The sequence below is a fragment of the Xenopus tropicalis genome, chromosome 6 (assembly GCF_000004195.4).
Source record: "Xenopus tropicalis strain Nigerian chromosome 6, UCB_Xtro_10.0, whole genome shotgun sequence".
NCBI classification, from domain to species: domain Eukaryota; kingdom Metazoa; phylum Chordata; class Amphibia; order Anura; family Pipidae; genus Xenopus; species Xenopus tropicalis.
Window position 1 is genome coordinate 72,776,633 of NC_030682.2, and position 25,581 is coordinate 72,802,213.

The 25,581-nt window shown below is 40.8% G+C and overlaps 2 protein-coding genes across 9 annotated transcripts in view; one reads left to right on the plus strand and one right to left on the minus strand.

Annotated features, from left to right (window-relative positions):
- The window catches only part of fastkd3 (FAST kinase domains 3), a 177,612-nt gene extending 169,530 nt beyond the window's left edge, over nt 1-8,082 (minus strand). For 2 of the 6 annotated variants that reach the window (XM_012964381.3, XM_018094571.2), the window contains exon 1: nt 7,881-8,081. In XM_012964381.3, coding sequence (XP_012819835.1) covers nt 7,881-7,908 — 28 coding nt within the window. In that variant the 5' untranslated portion in view covers nt 7,909-8,081. Of the gene's footprint in view, nt 1-7,424; nt 7,799-7,880 lie in introns of those variants that run through there. The other 4 variants (XM_031903265.1, NM_001142147.1, XM_031903267.1 and 1 more) reach the window with 4 other exon arrangements.
- Nucleotides 8,083-8,111: 29 nt separating this feature from the next.
- Nucleotides 8,112-25,581, plus strand: part of mtrr (5-methyltetrahydrofolate-homocysteine methyltransferase reductase) — a 206,346-nt gene continuing 188,876 nt past the window's right edge. The window contains exons 1-2 of one of the 3 annotated variants that reach the window (XM_031903494.1): nt 8,112-8,204; nt 18,387-18,550. In XM_031903494.1, coding sequence (XP_031759354.1) covers nt 18,407-18,550 — 144 coding nt within the window. In that variant the 5' untranslated portion in view covers nt 8,112-8,204; nt 18,387-18,406. Of the gene's footprint in view, nt 8,205-17,799; nt 17,823-18,386; nt 18,551-25,581 lie in introns of those variants that run through there. The other 2 variants (XM_018094927.2, XM_031903495.1) reach the window with 2 other exon arrangements.

The following is a 25,581-nucleotide window of genomic DNA, read 5'->3' on the forward strand; positions in this document are numbered from 1 at the left end:
TTGAGTGACCATGAAGCATGCTTTGCATTGACTTTATGCTTCACTAAATGGGATGTAAGGCACAGTTAAGGTGCGGCAGCTCCACTGCATCGTATTCCTCTGTTACAGGGAACCCAATGCCCACTGGGAACCTAGCCTAACTCTCACTGATAACTAATTAAGTAAAAAAAAATTGCAGGACTAGAAATACTTGTATACGTGAAGGGAATGGATAGTCAATAGTTTAAAGGAACAGTAACACCAAAAAATTAAAGTGTATAAAAGTAACTAAAATATAATGTGCTGCTGCCCTGCACTGTGTTTACTTCAGAAAATATACTATAATTTATATAAATAAGCTGCTGTGTAGTATGGGGGCAGCCATTCCTGCACTGGTACAGCTGGGGTGTTTGCTACAGAACCCCTACAATAGTTTATATAAATACCTGCTGTGTAGCCCCAGGGGCAGCCATTCCTGCACTGGTACAGCTGGGGTGTTTGCTACAGAACCCCTACTATAGTTTATATAAATACCTGCTGTGTAGCCCCAGGGGCAGCCATTCCTGCACTGGTACAGCTGGGGTGTTTGCTACAGAACCCCTACTATAGTTTATATAAGTAAGCTGCTGTGTAGCCATGGGGGCAGCCATTCAAAGGACAAAAGGCACAGGCACATAGCAGATAACAGATAAAACACTATTGTATTCTACAGAACTTGTCTGTTATCTGCTATGTAACCTGTGCCTTTACTCCTTTTTTCCAGCTTGAATGGCTGCCCCCGTGGCTACACAGCAGCTTATTATATAAATTATAGTAGTTTTACTGTAGCAAACACACCAGTTTTACCAGTGCAGGGCAACAGTGCATTATATTTTTATTACTTTAAAGCTCTTTTGTTTTTTGGTGTTACTGTTCCTTTAAGACTGAAGCTTTAAAACATTTGAAAAATTGCTGTAATGTTAGCTTAAACTTTAAACATGACTATGGGATTCTAGGGAAATCATTAGGAGTAGGAGTATAGATAAAATTGTCATTTATTTATTTATTTATTATCAGTTCAGTTGTATTTTAAGTGCCCCTTCCCCTTCCTGGATGTATAAAATACATTAGCATATTAAAAACAGAGGAGTCGGAGTCGTGGAGTCGGAAGTATCAGAAACTGATATACATATTGGGCATCAAACTGTTCATATTTAGGGTATTTTATCTGGTTACTTTATGACCTGTAGGAGATAACATACTATAGACTGAAGCTTTGAAGCAATTTTAAAAAAATTCACATTTTTTTTTTCATTTTTTAGACATTTAGAAGCCTATATCTTGTTACAGAATTGGAATTACACAAAAATTCTACCATATTTTAAAAGCTTAGGTTGTCCTGAAAAAACAATATATTGTTTTCCTGGGTAAACTAAAAGTCCCCCAGAGGAAAGGCCCCTATAGTGAAAATGTTCAAAAACGGTCTGGCAGTAGAAGTTCCGCTTTGCCCAAAACAGCTGGCAGTGAAAGGGTTAAATAAATATATGCTAAAGCAGTGAATCTGCGTGAAGGTTCTCTCCTGTTACTTTGTTACAAGCTGGATAAGTGTCTTGCTAAGTTCGGAAAAACTGTCTGTCCTCTATTAGCTGCAGACAGTGTATAACAGCAATTATAAAGCTGGTGAAAAATCCTTAAAATTTATTAACACCCTTTGGGCTGATGGCCCATGGAGCGTGTTAGTTGCCCGTGACAGATGTCTGCTATTGTGGGCAACTAACCATTCTGAAATGCCTTTTCACCGGCAACAATAGGAGTCGCCAGAGGAAAGGCCTGCATTGCTTCGGCTTTCTACCAGCGACCTCTATCAGGTTAAAGGTTGATATAAATGTCTTAAAAGCTTTGTAGAGCTTTCATCTATCTATCTTAACTCATTGCTGTCCAACTGACAGCCCATGGCCCCCCACCTGTATGTACTGCCTGCCCTGTGCTGCCTGTTGGTATGGCACACACAGGCAGGGTAGGGCAGGCATATTATGGCACAAATAGGCAGGGTAGGGAAGGCATAGTATGGCACACACAGGCAGCATAGGGCAGGCAGAGTTTGGAACACACAGCCAGAGTATGGCACATACAGTGAGCATAGGGCAGACAGCTCTACCTGCCCTATGCTGCCTGTGTATGCCATACTTGGCCTGCCCTATGCTGTGTGTGCCATACTCCGTCTGCCCTATGATCCCTGTGTGGGCAAAACTCTGTGCCATACTCTGCCAGTCCTATGCTGTGTGTGCCTGCCCTATGCTGCATATGTGTGCATCATACTCATATACTCACCTTACCTGTGTGTGCCATACTCTGTCTGCCCTATGATCCCTGCATGTGATACTCTGCCTGACCTATGCTGCTTGTGTGTGCCATACTCTGCCTGCCCTTTGCTGCTTGTGGGAGGTGAACCCGGAAGGGTTTGTTCTAGGAGTTTGTTAGCATTCTTATACGGTCCCTAAGGTGTGTAATTATATGCTGGGGGGTGCTGTGCTATCCACAGGGGAGGAAGAGGTATATGGATTTAAGGGTATGGCTTAATATGACATAATATTCCTTCACATATTAATGAAGGGTGAGCACCAACCATTTGGGTTTTTGCTTTGCTACCACCATTAATGTAGGTATGGTCTTAAAAGCTCTTGTGATAACATGGGTGTGGTTTAAAAGGGGGAGTTGCGTCCGTTATCAGCACTCCACCAAATAGGCCAGAAAAATTCTGGCCCTCAGTACCACAGAAGTTGGACAGCACTGCCTTAAAGGAGAAGGAAAGGCCAAGTCACTTGGGGGTGTTAAAATGTTAAGCACCCCCAAGTGACTTTAATCGCTTACCTCGTACCCCGGGCTGGTGCCCCTGTTAGGAGAAAACAGCACCAGCCCGGGGTACCTGGAGCGATGCTCTTCCTACTTCCGGCTTCGTTTCTCTGCAACTAACACAATAGGTGCATGCCCAGTAGAGTGAAAATCCGACTTCTCTGTTAAAGTTTGGCTTTTCGCTCTACTACGCATGTGCGCGCAAGCGATACAGGTAAGAGGAAGCGCTGCAGGTGTTCTCTCTGAACAGGGGCACCAGCCCAGGGTAAATCCTGCTAAAACAAGCCGAATCCCGAATTCGGCGCATCCCGATTAAGTATAGGTGCAAAATTGTTACCCACTGTAGCACGGTGGATTTTCCATTGATTTTATAAGGATTTACAATATATACATCTGCTTTGTCCAATTAGACAGCTGATAGACAATACACTCTATGTACAAGTTATTTGAGCAACAAATAAGGCCTTCTCAAAGTTAGTAAATTGTCTAGTTAAGAGTTTTGTTCATGACAAAAGTTTGAACACAAATATTGCACAAGTCAGCACTTGGTGTTGGGGGGTTTGCTAACAACCCTGGTATAAAAGGTCTTGCAACAAAGGTCGTAGGGCTACCCAATTGATCCAGAACTGGCTATGTTTGTTAACTATAATCATACAAAGATAAGTTAATCTATTTGATTCTATTACTATATCTTAAGAACCTCATTTGGGAAAGGGTTCTGCGCACAAGTGAATCCTTCCAAAGTGAATCATTCACAAGTGAACTGGAAAAGGAGTTTAACAAGGAGTTTGACAAGAGGAGCAACAGGAGGAACAACTAGGGAAGCAACAGTAGAAGACCGGCCAGCCTCAGTCCATTTGAATCAAAACCCAGTTTACCTGCATAATGTCATTGCTCTTATTAGTTTTATCTTTCATGTTTGTGCTTCCAAAGGTAACTTCTTCCTTTAGCCCCCCAGCTGACTGTCCCTACTCCATAAAAATATCTTCCTCTCTGCTCCATTCTACACACTGCTGCTCTTACAATCTTTATACATTTTTGAAAAATCTAGCACCTCCAACCAATACCTCACAAAAGCATAACGATTTTAAATCATTCTCACACCTCCTCTCTCTCTCCTTACTGCTACTACTTGCCGCAGGCGATATCTCTCCTAATCCTGGTCCCTGCCATATACCCATTTCCTATCGCCCACGCAATGCTTCTTTTCTGGTAAAACCCTCACAAACCGCTAACCTGTTTAACATTATTCAAATTCCCACTCTCTCCTCTTCCTAGCTCCCCTTCTCTTGTGCCCTTCTCAATACCCGCTCTGTAACTAACAAAACCGCTTTTATTCATGATCTGTTTTGCTCCAAGTCTTTTCACCTGTTTGCCATAACAGAGACCTGGCTCTCTCAGAATGATAATGCTATTGAGGCAGCTCTCTCTTATAGCGGCCTTTCATTCTCTCACACTCCCCGCATGACTGGCCGTGGGGGAGGGGGAGGGGTTCTGCTCTCCCCTCATTGCCGTTTTAAACTAATCCCTATACCCCCTACTTTCAGGTTTCTCTCTCTGTGCGGGTGGCAGTTGTTTACAGACCTCCTTCTTCAAAATCCTTGGCTACGTTTCTCTCTGACTTTGAATCCTGGCTCTCTTTTTTTCTATGCTCTGACACCCCTGCAATCATTTTAGGCGACTTCAATTGCCATATAGATGACCCCTCTCAGCCCTGGCCCTCTCGATTTCTCCATCTAACCTCCTCCTTTGATCTCCGGCAGTGGACTAATACAGCTACCCATAAGGATGGTCATTTTCTAGATCTGGTCTTTTCTAAAAATCTAGATCTATCTACATTTAACAGTGAGCCTTTTCCTCTTTCAGATCATCTTATCTCCTTTTCTATCTCCCACGTGTCTCATTCTCCCTCTAACTCTCAGCCTAAAACCCTGATTCGCAACACGCGAATGGTTGATATAACTGCTCTCTCTAACTCTTAGTTCTAGCCTCTCCTCCTGTGCTTCCTCTGATCCTGAGTTACTGGTAAATACCTACAACTCTATTTTATCATCTGCAATTAACACCCATGCCCCCCTGCAGCCCCAACGCAGTCGTGCCCACAATCCCCGTCCCTGGCTTAACCCTCAGACGCGATTTCTGCGCTCCTGTGCACGATCTGCTGAGCGCATTTGGAGGAAATCACGCGTTAAAGCGGACTTCCTCCACTATAAATTTCTTATGGTGTGCCTCAATACTGCCCTATCCCAGGCCAAGCAAGCATACTATAACACACTTATAAATAATAATAAATCAAACCCGCGGCGCTTATTCTCCATATTTAACGCGCTACTTCATCCTTCACCTAATGAATCAATCCTATCTGAACACACCGCCCAGGACTTTGCTGACTTCTTTAAAAGCAAAGTCGATTCTATCCGCAAACAATTTTCCCAACCCTCAGATACCAGTAATCTCAACCTTCCTAATCTCCTCTCTCCGTATTCAGCTCCTTCAATCTCGTAACAGAGTCTGAAATTTCTCAGCTTCTCTGTTCCTCTCCGCCTACTACCTGCTCACTGGATCCTATGCCCTCATCCCTACTAAAACAGTGTGCCCCTGCCCTTACTCCAGCTCTTACCCACATATTCAATTCCTCTCTGGCTTCTGGTACTTTTCCCACTCTCTTCAAACAAGCATGTGTCAAACCCATTCTTAAAAAGGCTACACTGGACCCGTCCTGCCTTTCTAACTACCGTCCCGTCTCTCTCCTGCCCCTAGCCTCTAAACTCCTGGAACGTCTTGTCTTTTCTCGTGTCACTAACTTCCTCTGCACCCATAATCTGCTGGACCCTATGCAGTCTGGTTTTCGGCCTGTGCACTCCACTGAGACGGCCTTATGTAGAGTGGCAAATCATCTCCAGACTGCCAAGGCCAAAGGACGCTACTCAGTTCTCATTCTCCTAGACCTTTCCTCTGCTTTTGATACGGTCGATCATTCTATTCTTATGCAAATTCTTTATTCTCTGGGTATCCGGGATCAAGCAGCATCCTGGTTCTCTTCCTATCTCTCTAACCGCTCCTTCTCTGTCGCTCTTGCTAACAAATCCTCTACCCCGGTTCCGCTTAGTGTGGGGGTGCCTCAGGGCTCTGTGCTTGGTCCCCTGCTGTTCTCCCTGTACACTCTCTCTCTAGGAGACCTTATTTCTTCTTTTGGTCTTAAATACCACTTATATGCAGATGACATCCAGATATATCTAGACACCCCTACACTAACTGCTGATGTTCAAACCCAGATTGGTAACTGCCTCCTGGCTATCTCCTCCTGGATGAACCAACGCCAGCTCAAACTTAACCTAGCTAAAACAGAGCTCATGGTCTTCCCGCCCAAACCTGGCCTCCTCCTCCTTTCACCATTACTATTGATGGCATGACCATCAACCCTGTAAATTCTGCACGCTGCCTTGGGGTTATCTTTGACCAGTCCCTCTCCTTCTCTAACCATATTAATAACACTGCCAAAACCTGCCGCTTTTTCCTCCGCAATATCACCAAGATACGCCCCTTTCTTTCACAAGCGACAGTTAAAACACTAATCCATGCCCTTATCCTTTCCCGCTTAGATTACTGCAATCTCCTGTTAACCGGCCTCCCAGACTCCCACCTCTCTCCCCTGCAATCAGTCTTAAACTCTGCTGCCAGGATCCTCCTGCTCTCTCCGAAGAGGGAACCTGCTCAGCCTCAATTAAACTCTCTTGCATGGCTGCCTGTTAAGCAAAGGATAGCTTACAAAATCCTTCTGTTGACATTCAAAGCCCTTCACTCCTCTGCTCCTCACTACATTTCTTCACTGGTCTCCCTACATGTTCCTGGTCGTCTCCTCCGCTCCTCTCAGAGCCTCCGTCATTTTACACCATCCACACCCACTGCGCTCTCTCGTCTTAAACCTTTCTATCTCGCTGCTCCTTACCTCTGGAACTCTATCCCTGAATCCCTCCGTAGGGAACACTCACCCACTCTCTTTAAGAAAAAGCTCAGCTGTTACCTTCTGGTCCTGTGCTTAAGGGCAAATGCCCATACCTGGTGCACTCTTACCTTCCAGTTTGTGCCTGTATGTTACCCAACCACTCAGATTGTAAGCTCTACGGGGCAGGGACCTCCTTCCTACTGTGTCTCATACCACACATATATTATATATATATACACACACACATATACATATATATATATATTATATATACATATACATATATATATATTATATATACATATATATATTATATATATATATACATATATATATACATACATACATACACACACACACACACACATATATATGTATTTATTGTATTTATTTATTATATCACTTGTCCTCCCTGTGTGTAATTTTGTATTCTGTAAGACTGTACAGCACTGCGTACCCTTGTGGCGCTTTATAAATAAAGTTATACATACATACATACATACATACTTGTGCATTTGTAATTTATTGCTCACTAACAGTTTATCAGGTTTAATCATTGATCCTGCATATGTATTAATATTTGTTATTACTGTCAATTAATACAAATTATTAAAAATAGTTCCCCCCCCCCCTTTTTTTTTTAAACCCATCCATAGCAATCACTTACCTGTTACCCCAACTTAATGTTTCTCTTCTTCAAAAAAAAACACACCAGCCCAGTGTTCAGTGATATCAGCAAGATAAGTGTCTGCTGCAATATGCTCAACTTGAAAATCAAAATATACACCTTCAAGGGATGTCACCAGCCAAGTTGCAGCTAAATCTAGGACAGGCTATATTCCCCAGAACTCCCTATACTAAATCGCTTACATGAAAAACGACATCCTACTAAACTTTTTCAACATTTTAAAAGTAGTAGCATCTTTTTCCCTATGTAACTGTCATCTCCCGCTCTTTTGACATTTTCCTTCTTTCCACCAGACCAGACAAATTATCTTTTGCCCCTTTCAGGTGTCATGAATTACCCAACATTCATTTTTCCTTCTGGTTTATTTTCAAGAAGCTTCCTCCCATTGCCTCCCTGTCCATACAACAAACCAACCTTCTGGTGTTGGAAATTTACCTGCAGAAACGTTCGGTACACGTCGCATACCTCAGGTCCAAATCACTCTTCTTAACACCTCTACAGAAAATATTTAATCCCGCATGTCCATTTTGAATGCGTGCAGCTGCTACAGGAAGACCTCACAACTCTACGCTTAGTTAACCGCAAAAAAGTAACAGGCTGCCTAAAACCTATTTCCAATTACTACTAATACGCGTGTATATATAGTTCCAGCCTCTGTAATATACGGCACGCCTTACGTCACTTCCTTTCTTTCAGACAGGAAGTACTTCAGAAGGTGAAAATTTATTTCCTATCAAGCTGGAGTATTGCTCTGGAGAGGTAACTTGCGTTGTGTCTTAACTATTCAAGGTTGCGCTGCACTGGTTTGAAGAATAACACTTAGCAGTTGGGTATTTGACGGGCGACTGCTAGACGGTTATAAAAATGTGATATGATATCTGGTTCACGTAATGTTATATATGCCGTGTTGATACCCTTGTGATTTCAGGTGGTCATGGTGTATTAATAATACGATGTTCGCCAACAATTTGAGCTTTGACATATGGTTATAGTTAGTGGGTTTACTTTTCACACCTGTGCAAATGTGCATAGGTGAAAATAGTGAGTTCCTAGATGTGCCTGAACTGCTCCCAACATTTTTAAACATAGAAAAGGCAGGGATTAGTACAACGATACCCAAGGTTAAAATAAACAAAATATATCTCACTCCCAAATTGTTAATAACTTGAGTTTGATTTTGATCCTGATCTGAGTGTGCAAACTGAACAGTTATGTCCCATGTGGCCCTGTTCTAGTCATGCAAAAGAGAAAGTTCTGGCTGTAACCTGGACATGTTCAGTGCAGCCTTTATAAACTATATTTCTGCCTAACTATAATGAAAACCTTTTATTTTGCACAGCCTATTTACTCTCATTTATTTTTACATTAACAATTGTGACTGGGCTATGTCAAGCATATATAAATGGTCTTGTTTGCTAATATGGGTGTATTTGCTTTGTCTTACCTTCATACTTTTAAATGCAGTAGATTTGTAACAGGTGTGGATCACATAACAAAAATGTTAAAACCTTATGTAATAATGAAAGACTAAGTTGAAGTGTCTTTTAACCCTTTAAGTGCAAGTTAAATTTTATATTTTAGTTGCACGAAATGCCAGAAAAAAAATTCAGCTGATTTGGAAACCCAGACTTGTATAGTTTTATAAAGTTTTCTGACTTCTATAGATCAAAAACTTAAAGCAGTAAATTACAGAATTTATAAAGCACTACAGCACAATATAGCATACGTTAGATTCCAAAGGCAAAAACCCTGGAACAGTAGGTTTACCCCCAGGAAACCATACAATTTTTAAATCTATGCATTCTGCTGATTCAAAATTGGGCAACTTTCTACTCTTAATTACAAAACGTAAAGGCTTTTCTAAGCTATAAGAAATTTATGGAAATTCTGAAAAACCAACTTAAAACTTAGCATCTCCCACATAACATTGGGTACAAAGAAGAACCATTCTAAATATTGAATGCCAAGGGTCCTCTGTGCATAGAATTACCAAAGTATCTGGCATTTAGAGACCCCAAAAGAAGTTAATGCATACAAATTTGTGGCATTTTTGTGGGTTACAAACACGAAAAAAAAATACATTGACCCCCTCCCCCCAAAAAAACATGTTTTTGGAAAGTATGCAATCAAGAGGATTTAAAATGGGTACCCATGTCTTTCTACTCCAAACTATGAAGTCACAATTGGCCGTTTTGATGAAATACCTATAAATTGCCACACAGCTTCCACTTCTTATCTCCCATATAGCATTAGTTGCCAAGAAAAAAAGCATAATATTTAGATATAATGCCAAGAGTCCACTGAACAGTGTAATGCCTATTGTGCATAGGATCTGGCGTTTCGAGACCCCAAAATGAAGTTAGTGCATACAGATTTTCTTGCCACTTCAGCTAGTGAAAATTCAACACTTTTTTTTTGTGGGGTAAAAATGAAAAAAAAAAAAAATTCTTTGATGTCAGGGGTCCTCTGAACCAGTTTGATGCCCATTGTGCATAGGATTTCCAAAATATCTGGCTTTAGAGACCCCCAAAAAAGTTAATGGAGAAAGAAAGGTAAAAAGTAAGTAAGCTTTATCAGAAAGATCATCTGAACGGGAGAAATATGGGGAGACTTAAAGAACAATGAAAGGTTAATATAAATTAAGAGTAAGCCTAAAGGCATTCTTTTTAAGTACTTACTGCATATCCAAATTCCCAGATCCCTGCTTGCTTCTCTGAGATATGGTGCTGGCAGCCTACAGCAGTGTGAAGACTACAGTGACATCACTGAAATCTCTCTATCCTTCCTGTATTTGATTAAGTGAGCCAAAAGTGTGGCGTTTTTACTAAACAATAGGAGGACTATTGGGCAGTATACTTTTTAAATTTTGACTTGCATTCTCCTTTAAGGGCACTATTGAGACAACTGAAGGTATGCCTGCAGCTTGAGACTAACTCTTTATTAGACTTTCCTTCTCCTTTAATGCATACCTATATTGTGGTAATATTCTGTGGAATCTAAAATGCTTAAATTTGTGTTTATATGGCAAAGTATCAAACAACAAAGCAAAGCTGAATGTAAATGCCCCACTTTTCATTGCATAGTAGCATAAAACATCCCAAATATGAACTCTAGGGATCTACTGAACTGTTTGATGCCCATTCATAGATTTACCAAACTGTGTGGCAGACAGAGACACCCAAACAGAAATCGTGCATATGAATTTTCACGCCTGACACTGGCTGCTGCAATATAAGCATTATATTAATATAATTCTGTAAATTAATTTGTGTTGTAATATATTAAAATAGTGCCTGGTCCTTGATTCTCCAATTCTTAACACGTTATTAAGCTTGCCTCTTGACTGCTTTTAGTACAGGTATGGGATCCCTTATCCGGAAACCCGATATCCAGAAAGCTCCGAATTACGGAAAGCATGTCTCCCATAGACTCCATTATAAGCAAATAATTCAGATTTTAAAAATTGATTTCCTTTTTCTCTGTAAAAATAAAACAGTGCCTTGTACTTGATCCCAATTAAGATATAATTAATCCTTACTGGATGCAAAATAATCTTATTGAGTTTAATTAATGTTTTATTGATTTTTTTTTTTTAATAGACTTAAGGTATGGAGATCCAAATTACGGAAAGACCCCTTATCCGGAATACCCCTGGTCGCGAGCATTCTGGATAACTGGTCCTATACCTATACTAGAATTATTTTTTTTTTATTCTTTTGCATGACACACTAGCTTCATTGAGGCACATCTGGGCCTTGTAGCATGTTAAAACCAGCAAAATTGTTAAACCAATGGGCTTGTTTATCAGTTTTTTAATTTGTGAATTGTTTTTTTCTAAATCAAATAAACATAATGCTCGCTTATTTATTAATAAGGAAAACTCGATCAATTAAAAATATCTAATACTTTAAATTTTTCCAGCTTACAAACTTTAAAATCTCAAATTCAGATTTTCAGATATGGTTTGACTTAGCCTAGGACAATTCCTATTGACTTCTATAGAAACTCCCAAGCTTTTAGAATTTTTAAATTCAAATTTTATAGGTTTATATAATATTTATTTTCAATTTTTTCAAACATTCATTCTTCCTCAACATATGCAATAATGCTAAAAACATCATTATATTAGAGCTATAGCGTGATCCTTCTACTTCAGAAGCTAAGCTGAAATGAGGGGTTGGAGTGCCTCTTCATTCTTCCATAGAAAATAGTCATAGCACTGACTGACAGACTGAATTCTGCTGTAGCAGGGAAAACCCCTGCCATGTTATCTTTGTAAATTGTATAAATCCATTTTAGAAGCTATGTAAACCGTGCACAGTCAAATGTTTAAAGGTGGCCATACCACGTAGTGATTTTCAGTCTTTTGTGCGACCGTAAGATCGTACCCACCCTCCACAGACGTTCAGGGCTGAATTGTCAGATATGGAGGTAGAAACAATAGGAATTCCACTGCCTTTTGCTGAAGGCCGTAGATTTTGCTGGGATGCCCTTTAGTGACGCCCGATCAAAATCTTTTAACCTGGGCGATCAGCGAGTCGACCGATATCCGCAGCCTTAAGGTTTCTTACAATATCCATCGGTGCGTGTGGCCAGTTTAACACTCCAATTCCACAACAGTGGAGGTGTTTTTTTTCTCTAACTCCCAGCATCCAATGATAAAGTGTTTTTACACATAAATATCAGTTACGGCAATTCAGTATCAACATGTAGAGATACTATTGAGCCTAGTTATCAATTTTCGAGTTTTCTAAATAGAATAAACTTTCTTTTCGCTTATTTATTAATGTGGTAAAATTGTGCTATTACAAAACTCGAATACCTCAAATTTTTGAGTTTAGAAACCCAACTCGAATATCTTTAATTGAAAATATGGCTTGACTTTGCCTAGGACAACATTAACTTCTATAAAAACGTGCAAGCTTTTATATGGCAAAGTTTTACATTTAAGTTTTTGGATTTTTTGCACTTAATAAATACCAGACATTAAGCCGTAACTTGAATTGTGTGAGTTTTTAGCACTTAAAAATGTGAAAAAGATACCAGAAACCACAAAACTGTTTTTGTGAAATTGGAGAAATTGATACACTATATTGTTGTATGCAGGGAATTACAGAAAAAAACACCACCACCACTGATTGTAGAACTTGATACTGCTGCTCAGAAGCATTGCCATAGAATGCAGGGAGTTACAGAAAAAAAAATGGAAATTTGACCCTAAAGGTATTAAAAACTTTATCTAAAGTCTTCGTAATGGTTTAGTGCAGGGCTGTCCAACTGGCGGCGTGTGGCCCCCCACTTGTCTGGCTGCTTTGATGGCTTACCTTTGTGTAAGCTTTAAATGGTATCAGCACTGAGATTAACTGGCCCCCTGCATTGCTCACACCTCCGATTCAGACTGTAATCCCCCTGTATTGTTTAATCATGTAATCCCCTGTGCTGTTCACATCTTTTAATGCCTTCATTGTTTTCCACCTGCATTGTTCACACCTCAGGCTCAGGCTGTAATCATCCGCAATTGACGTAGGTTCCAGTATTCAAAGAGTACTCGTCAACTGGTAACAGGCCCTGTGCTGGCTGTACAACTTTCAAATTCAATCCAAATAACCTGGAGAGTACACATGTTCTTCAGTGCAACAGTGTAATTTATTGAGATATCACTGCACTACATGTTTCGGCTAACAGCCTTCCTCAGGTGAATGTAAAAGTGACATTAGCAAACAGAATAAATACCTAACGCCCCACCAACAAGTTCTACCAGCTCCATAGTGTGGCCAGGTGTATAGATTATCATGAAAAGAAAGTGTACTGCCATCTAGTGGCCTACCTTTAAATGGCACCTTAGTAGCAATATACAGATACATTGTATACAGATTAGCTACAAATGTAGAAAAGGCAGTTTCCTACCAGACAGTAAATTGAGAGAACGTTTGCTTTTTTCACATGAATAGGAGTCCATCAAATAGAAGTTCTTAGCTTTATAATTGAACCGTGTTGGGAATCGATGCGCTCAAGAAATCCCTGCAGTTACGTTTCACTCGATTTCCATATTATGAAGATATCATCCACATATCTAAAATAGCAGTGTATGGATTCCGCATATAATGGATTCTGGAGTATAAGTTTACGTTCCAGGTAATCCATAAAAATGTTGGCATAGCTAGGTGCCAAATTACTGCCCATCGCCGTGCCTTGTATTTGGACATAAAAGTCTTTTTTAAAGCGGAAGTAATTGTATTTCAAAACAAAAGTAAGTAATTCCATGAGGAAGAATACCATAGAGTGTGGAGTATTGGTATTAAGCAATGCTTCCTCAATGTAATGCATGCCCTCCTCATGTGGTATTGATGTATATAACGACTGTACATGCGCTATACAATGCCTGCCCTCCCCTGCCTATGTGTGCCATACTATACTTGTCCTCCCCTGCCTATGTGTGCCATACTATGCCTGCCCTCCCCTGCCTATGTGTGCCATACTATGCCTGCCCTCCCCTGCCTATGTGTGCCATACTATTCCTGCCCATGTGTGCCACACTATGCCTGCCCTATGGCACACACAGGCAGCATACAGAGACACAATGCTGGATGTGTCAGAGGGAATGTCTGAGGTGTAAACAGGTCAACAATGGGTGATTACAGCCTGAATAACCTGGAGAGTACACATGTTCTTCAGTGCAACAGTGTAATTTATTGAGATATCACTGCACTACATGTTTCGGCTAAACAGCCTTCCTCAGGTGCATATAAAAGTGACATTAGCAAACAGAATAAATACCTAACACCCACCAACAAGTTCCACCAGCTCCATAGTGTGGCCAGGTGTATAGATTATCATGTTTACAGGGTAACCCTTTTGAAATAAAAAATAACAAAAGTGGTATAAAGGTGATACCTTTATTGGCTAACTAAGATAACCATAGCAAGCTTTCAGAACATTTTAGTTCCTTTTTCAAGCTAATTATCATGAAAAGAAAGTGTACTGCCATCTAGTGGCCTACCTTTAAATGGCACCTTAGTAGCAATATAAAGATACATTGGGCCCGATTCACTAAAGTCCGAAATAAGGAGTGCTATTTATAGCATGCGTTAAAAATCTTATCACTTCTTATTTTTCGCTCGATTCACTAAAAGGACACTTGTCATAATTAAGAAGCGATGTTCTTGGCGTTATTTATCTTGCGTCGACATATTTTCAAGCAATATATTACGCAGTGCACAACATATTACGCAGCACGCGATATTTTACGCAGAGCGCAAAATATTCAGAACGGTAGTCTTCAGAAAGTAATGGTTACGCGGGTAATATATTGCGCTCTGCGTAAAATATCGCACGCTGCGTAATATGTTGTGCGCTGCGTAATATATTGCTTGAAAATGTCGTCACAAGATAAATAACGCCAAGAACATCGCTTCTTAATTATGACAAGTGTCCTTTTAGTGAATCGAGCGAAAAATAAGAAGTGATAAGATTTTTAATGCATGCTATAAATAGCACTCCTTATTTCGGACTTTAGTGAATCAGGCCCATTGTATACAGATTAGCTACAAAGAAAAGGCAGTTTCCTACCAAACAGTAAATTGAGAGAATGTTTGCTCTTTTCACATGAATAGGAGTCCATCAAATAGAAGTTCTTAGCTTTATAACCTGTAAGTAAGAAGTATAACATTATAAAAAGCATTTGAGGCTCAAGTCTTCATTCATACCCAGTGGTTCAAGGGTTCCCATTATATGTATCCATTTTGCCTCATTTTGCAATAGTAGACGTGTTCTGTCTCCCCCTCTCTTTGGGACGGCCACGTCTTCTAAGACTAACCAACGTTATGAGGCCGGGCTGTGCTTATGCAAATAAAAATGTTTTCCCACGGGTGTCTTGTGTTTTCTTTTTCTCAGGATCATATGCCGTTATAGAGTATTTGTGTTCCCGTATTCATGTTTTGACTGGTCTAGCAGTTTGACCTATATACATTTTCCCACATGGGCATTTTAATGCATATACCACAGACTCAGAGTTGCAAGTATGGTACCCCCTGATACCTTTGGTCATCAGATGCAATACGCCTAATGCGTAAAAATTGACCCTTGGGTATACCCTTAATGGTGTTAGGAGTATGGTAGCTGTCCGGTCTGAGGATGTTATTTCTTTCGGTGGGTTTAGAGAATAGGTCAGTCACAATGTGCCCTTCCTTATTAAACATAGCAAAAACCCAAATGGTTCATGCTCGCTGTAGGGATATCACCCATCATTCATATATGAAAGAATTATATGATGTCATATTAAGACATACCCTTAAATCCATATGCCTCCATTTCCCCTGTGGATTGCACGGCAACCCCCAGCATATAAATTACACACATTAGTACTGCCTATAGCGAGGAACATAAGTATTTGAACACCCTGCGATTTTGCAAGTTCTCCCACTTAGAAATCATGGAGGGGTCTGCAATTCACATTGTAAGTGCATTCCCACTGTGAGAGACAGCATTTAAAAAAAAAAACAATTCAGGATATCACATTGTATGATTTTTAAAGAATTTATTTGTATTGCACTGCTGCACATAAGTATTTGAACACCTGGCAAGAATTCTGGCTATCAAAGACCTGTTACTCTGCCTCTACTCTAATCTAAATTAGTAGCACCTGTCTGAGCTCTTAAAAGACACCTGTCCACCCCACAGTCAGTCAGACTCCAACTACTACCATGGGCAATACCAAAGAGCTGTCAAAAGACACCAGAGACAACATTTGTAATCCTCCAGATCCTGTGTTTGCACTCTCTAGTTTCCCCCATAGTTTTAGGTTGTTTTGGACTTGTATTCCAGGTCCACGTCTTTATTTGCAAGGTGCTCCATCTCCATCTTTGCCTGGTTGTCTGCCAGCTCATTATGGGTCTCCATGAACTCTTCCATCCTTATTTCAATGAAGGCTGTGTGTTCTCCCAGCTCCTTTAACTTATTGCGGATTTCTGTGGACGTTTTATATCTGCTTGTAGGGTTTGCTTTATATCTAGTAGCATTGACTTTAGTTTCACTGTTGAGGTTCGCAGAAGTTCTGCTTCCTGAATCATGTGTTTGTCTGGTGTCTTAGGCCTCTGGGATCATGTGTCTGGTGCCTGTTTCCAGTTGCTCAGCGCTCATGTGTTGAGTATAGTATGGTGTCACCAGGGCAGTCCACTTTTTAGCTTGGTTTTTGGGTCCCGTAATGTTAGGGATCTTGTTGTTGCGCTGCACTTTTAATTTGGCAGTGATCTCCTTTCTGGTTGTAGCATATTGGCTCTGTATCTTAAGTGTTTTATGCGTCCACACTCTGCTAGCTCCGCCCCATGTAAATACATCTTTCTACTGCAAGCTAACAAACTACAAAGCTATGCTAAGCAACGATTTTTATAATATTTCTGAAAATCGTCACAAAGCTTGTATTTTACCCCATTATATATCCAACACAAAACATTCTAAATATGAACACCAGGGTCTACTGGACTGTTTTATGCCCAAAAGCATAGATTTTGCCCCTGGGCAATCACGACCCAATAGCCACTCATTCCCCACCTCTGCTCGTTCCCTAGGGGCTGTGGAACGAACGGGGACCAATAATTAGCATTAAAAGTCAGTCTTCCGCTCCCAATCCCAGAAGTACTGCAGAACGTAGAATCTACTTTCAGTGCGGTTCAGTGTAAAAAGTGGTTCGTGTAAATGATCAAAACAGACTGCGCAAAATAAAACATGTTTTCAGTATAGTTAGTAAGACAAAAATGTACTCTATAAAGGCTGAAGTGAGAAGATGTCTAACACAATGGCCACACTACTTCCTCCTTTAAACCTTCCTCCTTTAAGCTGTTAGCAGTCAGTAGCCAATTAGTTACTGTGGGGGGCCATATGCAGGGCCCCCATCAGGGGGGAAGAGGGGGTACAACTGTACCGGGCCCCGTGAAATCTTCCTCCTTAGAGAGGCCGCGTTGCAAAAGTTACACAGTTTACGTAAGCTACACTGAAACTTAGACATTTATGTAACTTCTGCAAAAACTGCTTAGAAAGTTACATAACTTGCCTAGAAACTTAAGTAATTTGTGTATCAAGCAAAAGGTAATGCAGGGAAGCTTTGCAGGGACAAACTCCACTGACCCCCAATGAATTAAAAAACTTAAGATAAATTCCACTGCCCCCAATTAACTGACTTATTAGCACTTTATTATTTATTTTGACTATTTGTATGTACTTCTTATTATAGAGTAACATCGGCTGTTTATATTGGAACCTATTCAATGAATTATTCAGATGATCAGAAGCTTCATAGAAAAAAAGCTGAGCTCTGTAAAGAAAGTTCACATAATGCCTCGCTCCTGCACCAAGACCCAGACTGGTGTACATGCTCCGTTTGTAAGACTATGAGAAAGCTTCCTGCTGATTGGCTCAGATCCACATTCCTAAGGGGGAGGGGGGGGAAGTTCTTAGCATTCTTGAGGGAGGGGGGAGCAGTAGAGAGCTTGTGTGTCTCTGGCACAGGAAAACAAAGAGACAATAAATCCTGTTTCTTTTGACAGAGAACTCAGTGCAGCGTTTCTGTGAGTGCTTATGGTATTTACATAGACCTTTCTGATAAAGCTTACTTTGTTTTTACCTTTCCTTCTCCTTTAACTGAGCTGTGCGCAATGTGAAATTCTGCTGGCATTTAAAGGATTAATAAATGTTAACATTTAATTCATGATCAGTCAAACTGGGTTGTGAAAGCAACTGTCCAAAACCCTCTAGGATTTTTTATAGCTTGTGTAGGCAGATATCAAAACACTGTGCCAGATTAGTTTTTTTTTCTCTTGTGCTTAGCGAAATAGCTGAGGGTAACTGAAGGTTTATTAAGCCAAACATGTATCTTAAAACATACTATATTTGAGGGGATAATGGTTTTTGTAATCTAATTTTACCTGTATGTTTTGCTTTCTACAGAGAAGTTATTTTGACGCATTATGTGTGGTGAAATAAAAAAGAGGTTTCTGCTACTTTATGGCACACAGCAAGGACAGTCAAAAGCAATTTCTGAGGAAATTGGTCAACAGGCAGAGCACCATGGATTTACTGCTGACATTTATTCACTAAAAGATTTTAAAAAGGTGAGAAACAGGATGTAATTAAACCCATGACATGTCTCAGCTCTCTAAAGATGTTAAGCAAAGTGAGCTTATAATTGCCAAATTAGTGATTTTTTGGCAATTGCAATCTCTCCAATTTCTTGTTTGAAACTAGTATTAGGTGCATAAATTAAATGCTTTGTATGGTTTTAATTTTTGACCAAACTTGACAAAACCCTTTTTTACTATGAGTTCTCACCTCATCAATTGAAATAGCTAACTAAAATGAAACCCCTAGGCATGGTTGTAAATCATGTAAAAGAAGCCTTTCGGACAAATCCTAATTGATTCTGCTTTGTATATTTTGATGCAAGTGGTCTAATTCTGTACTATATATTCAGACTCCATGCCACATACCATAAAGCAAGTCTGGACTTGTCTTTTTGGCAAAAAGGAAATAGAAGTAGTCATTCATAAAGCACCAGAAAATATGCTTGAAGGACACTACTTCAGATCCTAATGTATTAAATAAAGCAAGCAATTAAGTAACTTTTCTGGTAACTGCATCCTTATCACAGTGATAAGCTTATTAGTACCTTAGGAAGGCATATACTTAAAACTGAAAGCAAATTTTTTTTTTTTTTTTTAACAATTCTGTTTATTGAGAAAATTGCATTCAGTTTACATACATTTGTATTAAGGAATCATTTGGTTGTACAGTTTTCTCCTATTAAATTTAATACAAAACTAAATAAACAATATACATGACATTTTACAGTAAACCTTTATTGCAGTGTATTCATTCCTTGTGTTCTTATGTTATTGAGCGTTGAGTTTCCCGGTGGGGTGGGGTGGGGGGTACCATATACCACTATAAGAGAGTTTTTTTGTTTTTTTTTATTATTTTAGAGAGTACTTGGATGAGTCTTAGTATGGTGTGTTCTGTTGGGTTTTATTTTATTAACCATCTTCTACTGCATCTAACCAGTCGCCCCAAACTTTTTTGAACTTGTCCAGGCAGTTTCTCCTCATATATGTTAATTTATACAGTGGTGCTGCCTTAGTAACTATGTTTATCCAAAATGGTATTGTGGGGGCCGAGTTTGATTTCCAGTGAAGGGCTAAGGTTTTCTTAGCGTACATTAACAGAATAGAGAGGAGAGTGCGATGTGCCCTATTGGGCGCGATTTCTTCTACTTGGTTCAGAAGTATTGTTATGGGGTTTAGGGGTACTATAAGTGAGGTCTTACAATGAATGGTTTGGGTTACTTGTCTCCAGAAGTCCTGAATCTCTGGGCAGGTCCAGACCATATGGAAGTAGTCTGCCACTGGGGCAGTACATTTCGGACAGTTTTGTGAGATATCTGGGTTCATTGCGTGCAGCCTTTGTGGAGTGAGATATATTCTATGCAAGTATTTTAGCTGAAGTAGCTTATCTCTGTTACATACCATGCCCTCAAAGCAGGAGTCCAAAATATCTTCCCACATTACAGTGTCTAGTGTGGGTATGTCATTTTGCCATTTAGTGAGAGCTTTGGTAGCCGGAGATGGTCCGGCTAAGATTAGGTAACTGTAGAATAATGATAGTGGCTTACGGAGTTCAGGCGTGTGGGCATATTCTTCCAGCCTCTGGGGGTAGTATTTATTATTTGGGATTGAAATTGATAGCTGGCAGCGTGCCTCAGCTGTACATACCTGAACAGCATTTGGTTAGGCAGTAAATATTTTTCTTTAAACTGCATTAGTTTACCCTCTATGTATATATCAGCGATATATTTGATGCCATATCTGGCCCAGGCCCGTGGGTCCGGGACAGTGCTAAAGTGTTTTAGTTTTGGATTATGCCAGAGGGGGGAGTATTTGGAGCAATGTAGGGAGGGGCTGGGGAAAAGGTTAAGTGCTATATTCCATGCTCTTACCGTTGTGGTCATTGGTGGGGTTGCTTTCATTGTATATTTGGTGCCTCTGTAAAGTAGATTTTTAAGTTCTTCAAGTGATCCTATCGTTTGTGCTTCTAATGTTGTGGAGGCATTTTGTGTGGAGGGGGAGGCCCATCTCCATGCTGTGACTAGTTGGGCTGCAAGGAAATATAGAAATAAATTTGGTGCTGCCAGCCCACCTTGTCTTACTGGTAACTGAAGAGTGGCAAGGGCAATCCTTGGTTGTGTGTTATTCCAGAATAGTGTTATTTCTAGGCTACGGAGAGTTCTAAACACTTTTTTTGTTATCATTATCGGGGATTGCCTAAAGATATATGTCAATTTTGGGAGTAGGATCATTTTAAAGAGGTTTATTCTGCCATATAGCGATAAAGGTAGGGGTGCCCATGTCTTGATTTTGGATTCCATAAGTTTAATGACTGGGAACAAGTTTAGTTCTGTGAATTTTTTAATATCTCTGTGGATCCAGATTCCCAGGTATTTGAAAGTTTCAGACCAGGTTAGGCCTTGGGTTCGGATGGGTGCGTCTGGGGGTCTAGGGTCCACAGCAAAGAGTATTGATTTACTCCAGTTTATCTTAAGGCCAGAGTAGGCTGTGTGGTTGTTAATGCTTGTGAGTGCTGCTCTGAGCGCTTTGTCTGGGTTTGCCAGATACAATAGGGTATCATCAGCGTATATAGAAATTAGTTCTATATTGTCCTTTACCTGTAGTCCCTCTATCTCTTTATCTGATCTTACTCTGCATGCCAGTGGTTCCATAGCAAGGGCAAAGAGAAGGGGGGAGAGTGGGCAGCCCTGTCGTGTGCCCCTTTTTATGGAGAAAGGCTGTGAGACTTTAAAGTTTGTTCTGACTCTGGCGAGAGGGTGTGCGTAGAGTGCTTTTACCCACTGGATATAAGTTGGCGGGATGCCGACTCTTTTCATTGTGCCCCATAGATAGGGCCATTCGACTGAATCAAACGCCTTTTCGTTATCGAGTGAGGCTATTATTCTGTTGCCCGCATTTGAATGAGTGATGGAGAGATTATTGTATAACCTCCTAATGTTTATGTCTGTGGACTTGCCTGGCATAAATCCTGTCTGGTCTGGTTTAATTACTTTGTGTAGTACGGGAGCCAAGCGGGTAGCTAAAATTTTGGCTAAGATTTTGGCGTCTGAGTTAATTAAGGAGATAGGCCTGTACGAGGCACACTCCGTTGGATCCTTGCCAGGTTTAAGTATGAGGACTATAAGTGTTGTGCACATGGATTGTGGAAGAGGGGCACCCGTCAGACTGGCATTAAATATGTTGGTTAGATGAGGGGCTATCTGGTCTTGGTACTTTTTATACCACTCAATGGGTATACCATCAAGTCCAGGAGTTTTGCCTATAGGGAAGGAGGATATGGCATCTTTTACCTCTTGAACAGTTATTTCAGTTCAGCCTTTGAGATTCTTGGTGTTCAAAGGTGGGGATTTCTGTATTATGGAGGTAGGTATCTATTTCCTGTTCCCCTTTCTGTATTTTGGTACTATATAGGTCTGTGTAGAAGTTTCTAAATGTTTCATTCACCTCTGTTAGATCAGCTGGGATTTCTCCTGAGGGTTTTTTGACTGCAGATATAGTGGATTGTGCAAATTCATCTCGTGCTAAAAAGGAGAGTAATTTGCCATTTTTGTCCCCTTGTTCAAATATGTTGACTCGTTGATAGAGAATATGTTTTTTGGTTACCTCTATTTGTGCAAGAGTAAGTGCATTTTGGGCATTGAGCCAGTTCAGTCTATCTTGTTCTGAGGATGTGGTAGTATATGCAGCCTCTAGGTCCTTAACTTTTTGCGTGAGCAAGGATATTTCAGAGTCCAATGAGGCAGTTAGGGCCCTTATATTACTAATGTATTCCCCTCTTATGTAGGCTTTTAGTGCATCCCACACTATGTCTGGTGTAGAGGAGTTTTGGTTAATCTCATAGTAGGAGATTATAGCTTTACGGGTATATTCCACTAGATCTGGGTGATTAACCCAATAGGGGCTTAACCTCCATGTTCTATCACCTGGGTCTGTAGATACCTTGATGGTAATTGTTATTGGAGAGTGGTCTGATATCCCTCTGGTTAGGATATTGGCATCAGTTACCAGTTTATCTGGGGTTCCCAGGGCAAGATCTATTCTGGACAGGCTATTATGACCTGGGGAGTAACAGGTGTATTTTATGTTTGGATTACGCACACGCCATATATCAGTCAGACCATACGTGGAGACCCAGTTGGTAAAGTTTGTGTTGGGAGTTCCGGAGGTTTTGAAACGGTCTAGTTCCGGGTCCCTAATTGCATTAAAGTCGCCCATCACCAGTAGCGGCGCTGGGGGTAATCTCATGATCTTTTCCATTATCTCATGTAGGAGTTTAACCTCAAATGGTGGCGGGACATATGTGCCGGCAATTGTATATTGTCGGCCCTGAAGTAGTCCGTGTAATATTACATATCTGCCCCATTTATCTGTGTTGATTGCAGTTAAGCTAAATGGGCATGTTCTAGAGATCAGTATAGATACTCCTCTAGCATATGTGGAGTATGTAGAGTGGTATGAGTTGCTTATCCAGGGTTTTTTTTTAGTGCAAGAGTTTTTTTACCTTCCAAGTGGGTCTCCAGTAGTATTACAATATGGGGTTTCTCATTCCTTAGAAAGTCAAAGACTAGTCTGCGTTTGATGGCCGTACCCATTCCCCTTACATTCCAGCATATTATTTTAACACTTGACATTGCAAACAATTAGTAGTAGTTGCCCTGTTGTTTATACACACCCACTGGCTTACTTGAGGTACTGTGTCATGTTGAACATACAAAAAAAACTTAAGATAACTTCCCAACTCCCTCAAACCTTCCCTCCCTACCCACACACTCCCCAACATAATTGTGTGCGGGTTTCCTCCCTGTAACGTAACCTGTGGTAGAAAAAGAGGGGTTATAGTCTACTCAGCCTGTCCGTAGGTTGGACAGCCTGTGTGTTGTGTGTCTGCGATTTGGAGATGAGCTCCGCTGTTGTTGCTGGGGAGCCAAATGATGTAGCCGGTATCATCTTTTGCTTGTGTTAGTCCCGGTTCTTTGGCAAGTTGTCTGGGGGGTACTTCGGTCACGGTCCAGCTTCTCGATGGGGTGGGTGGTCTCTAGGGCGTCCCTCTATCCATGAGATTGCTATCTCTGGAGATTCAAAAAATTGGGTCTTCCCGTTGTCAACGACTCTGAGCCTGGAGGGGAATAGCATCGCATATGGAATTTGCCGTTGTCGCAGCATACGTTTAACTTCAGTGAATTGTGCTCTTTGTTTTCTGATCAGCGTACAAAAGTCTGGATATATTGAGATTTTGTGGTTCTCGTGCAGTAGTTCTCCTGTTTTCCTAGCGGCTGTTAGGGCTGCGTCTCTGTCTTTGTAGTTTAGTAATCTGGCTATCAGTGGCCTTGGTTGTGCGCCTGGTGGTGGTGGTCGGCCCGGTATCCTATGCGCTCTCTCAACTGCAAAGGCGTTAGAGAAAACTTGTTCCCCAAATTTAGAATGAAGCCATTTTTCCACAAAAGTCTCTGGAGCATTCCCTTCTATGCCCTCCGGCATTCCTAGGATGAGTATGTTGTTGCGTCTCAGTCTGTTCTCCAGGTCATCTGCTTTGGCTTCTAATGCATTTAATTGTTTAGAGACTGCATCAATGCGGTTTGGTATTGGGTTAGTTAAGTCTTCTAGGTCCCCTATTCTCCTTTCTGCCTCTCCCGTTCTCTCCCTTATTTTTTGTATGTCGTGCTTTAGTATAGCAAAGTCAGTGTGTATTTCATCCACTTTAGTTACCAGAGTGGAGTGATTGTTAGTGATTATCTGGAGTATTTCGGTCAGTGTTGGTTCTGCTGTGTGGGTAGACTGGCCAGGAGCAGTATTTTGTGGGGCTGTTTCCCCATTGCCTGGTGCTGTTGCTGGTGAGGGAGACATACCTTGGGATTGCAGGGGAGGAGAGGGGCGTCTGGCGAAGCGCTCAAGCCACTTAGCTGTTGTTGCAGTGGCGCTGTCAGAAGGAGCCGCGTGGTGTAGAGGAGCTGCGGCGCCATCTTGGATGCGCGGGTCTGTGTCGGGAGTTGCCCTGGAGGGTTTGGCTGCCTGTCTGTTTTTGCCCATTGTGGCTGGAGGGTGCACTGAGGTGTTTCCCCGAGTTTGCCGTGTCTTAACCGGCTGTTTGTAGCTTGTGTCGGCAGGATAATTGAGGCTCCTGTGCAGAGCTCAGCGCGAGTGCTTCCTACTCGTCCAGCGCGCAGGCCACGCCCCCAAAGCAAAAATTTTTAATTGTGTAAGTAAAAAGTAGTAAACTACTGCACAAAAACAACATATTTGCAAATGGTTACCTGTAAATTCAATTTTTTTGTATGATGCAAAAATTTATATTTTAAGACAATCTGCAATTAATCTTCATTTTTTAATTTGTTGTGGTTTTTGAATCCTTTAGCTTTTTTTTTGTAGCAGCTGGTTGCTAGGGTCCAAATTACTGAAGCAACCAGGCAGTGATCTAAATGAAGATGAGTAGAAAATGAGCCTGAACAAAAAGACTAGTACAGGTATGGGACCCGTTATCCAGAATGCTCAGGACCAAGGGTATTCCGGATAAGGGGTCTTTCCGTAATTTGGATCTCCATACCTTAAGTCTGCTAAGAAATCAATAAAACATTAATTAACCCCAATAGGATTGTTTTGCATCCAATAAGGATTATTTATATCTTAGTTGGGATCAATTACAAGGTACTGTTTTATTACTACAGAGAAAAAGGAAATCAGTTTTAAAATTCTGAATTATTTGATTAAAATGGAGTCTATGGGAGACGGGCTTTCCGTAATTCGGAGCTTTCTGGATAACGGGTTTCCGGATAAGGGGTCCGATACCTGTAATACAAAGTAACAATAACTAAACTTTTTTTAGCCTTGCAGAGCACTTGAATTTTGGATGTTGGGGGTCATGGACCTAATTTCATAGCTGGAAAGGTTCAGAAGAGGAAAGGCTAATCATTCAAAAACTATATAAAATTAAAGCCAAATGAAAAGTTACTAAGAATAGGATATTCTTTATCCTAAATTAAGCTGAGGATAAGCTACCCCTTTTATGAATGCATACATTTTATTTCACA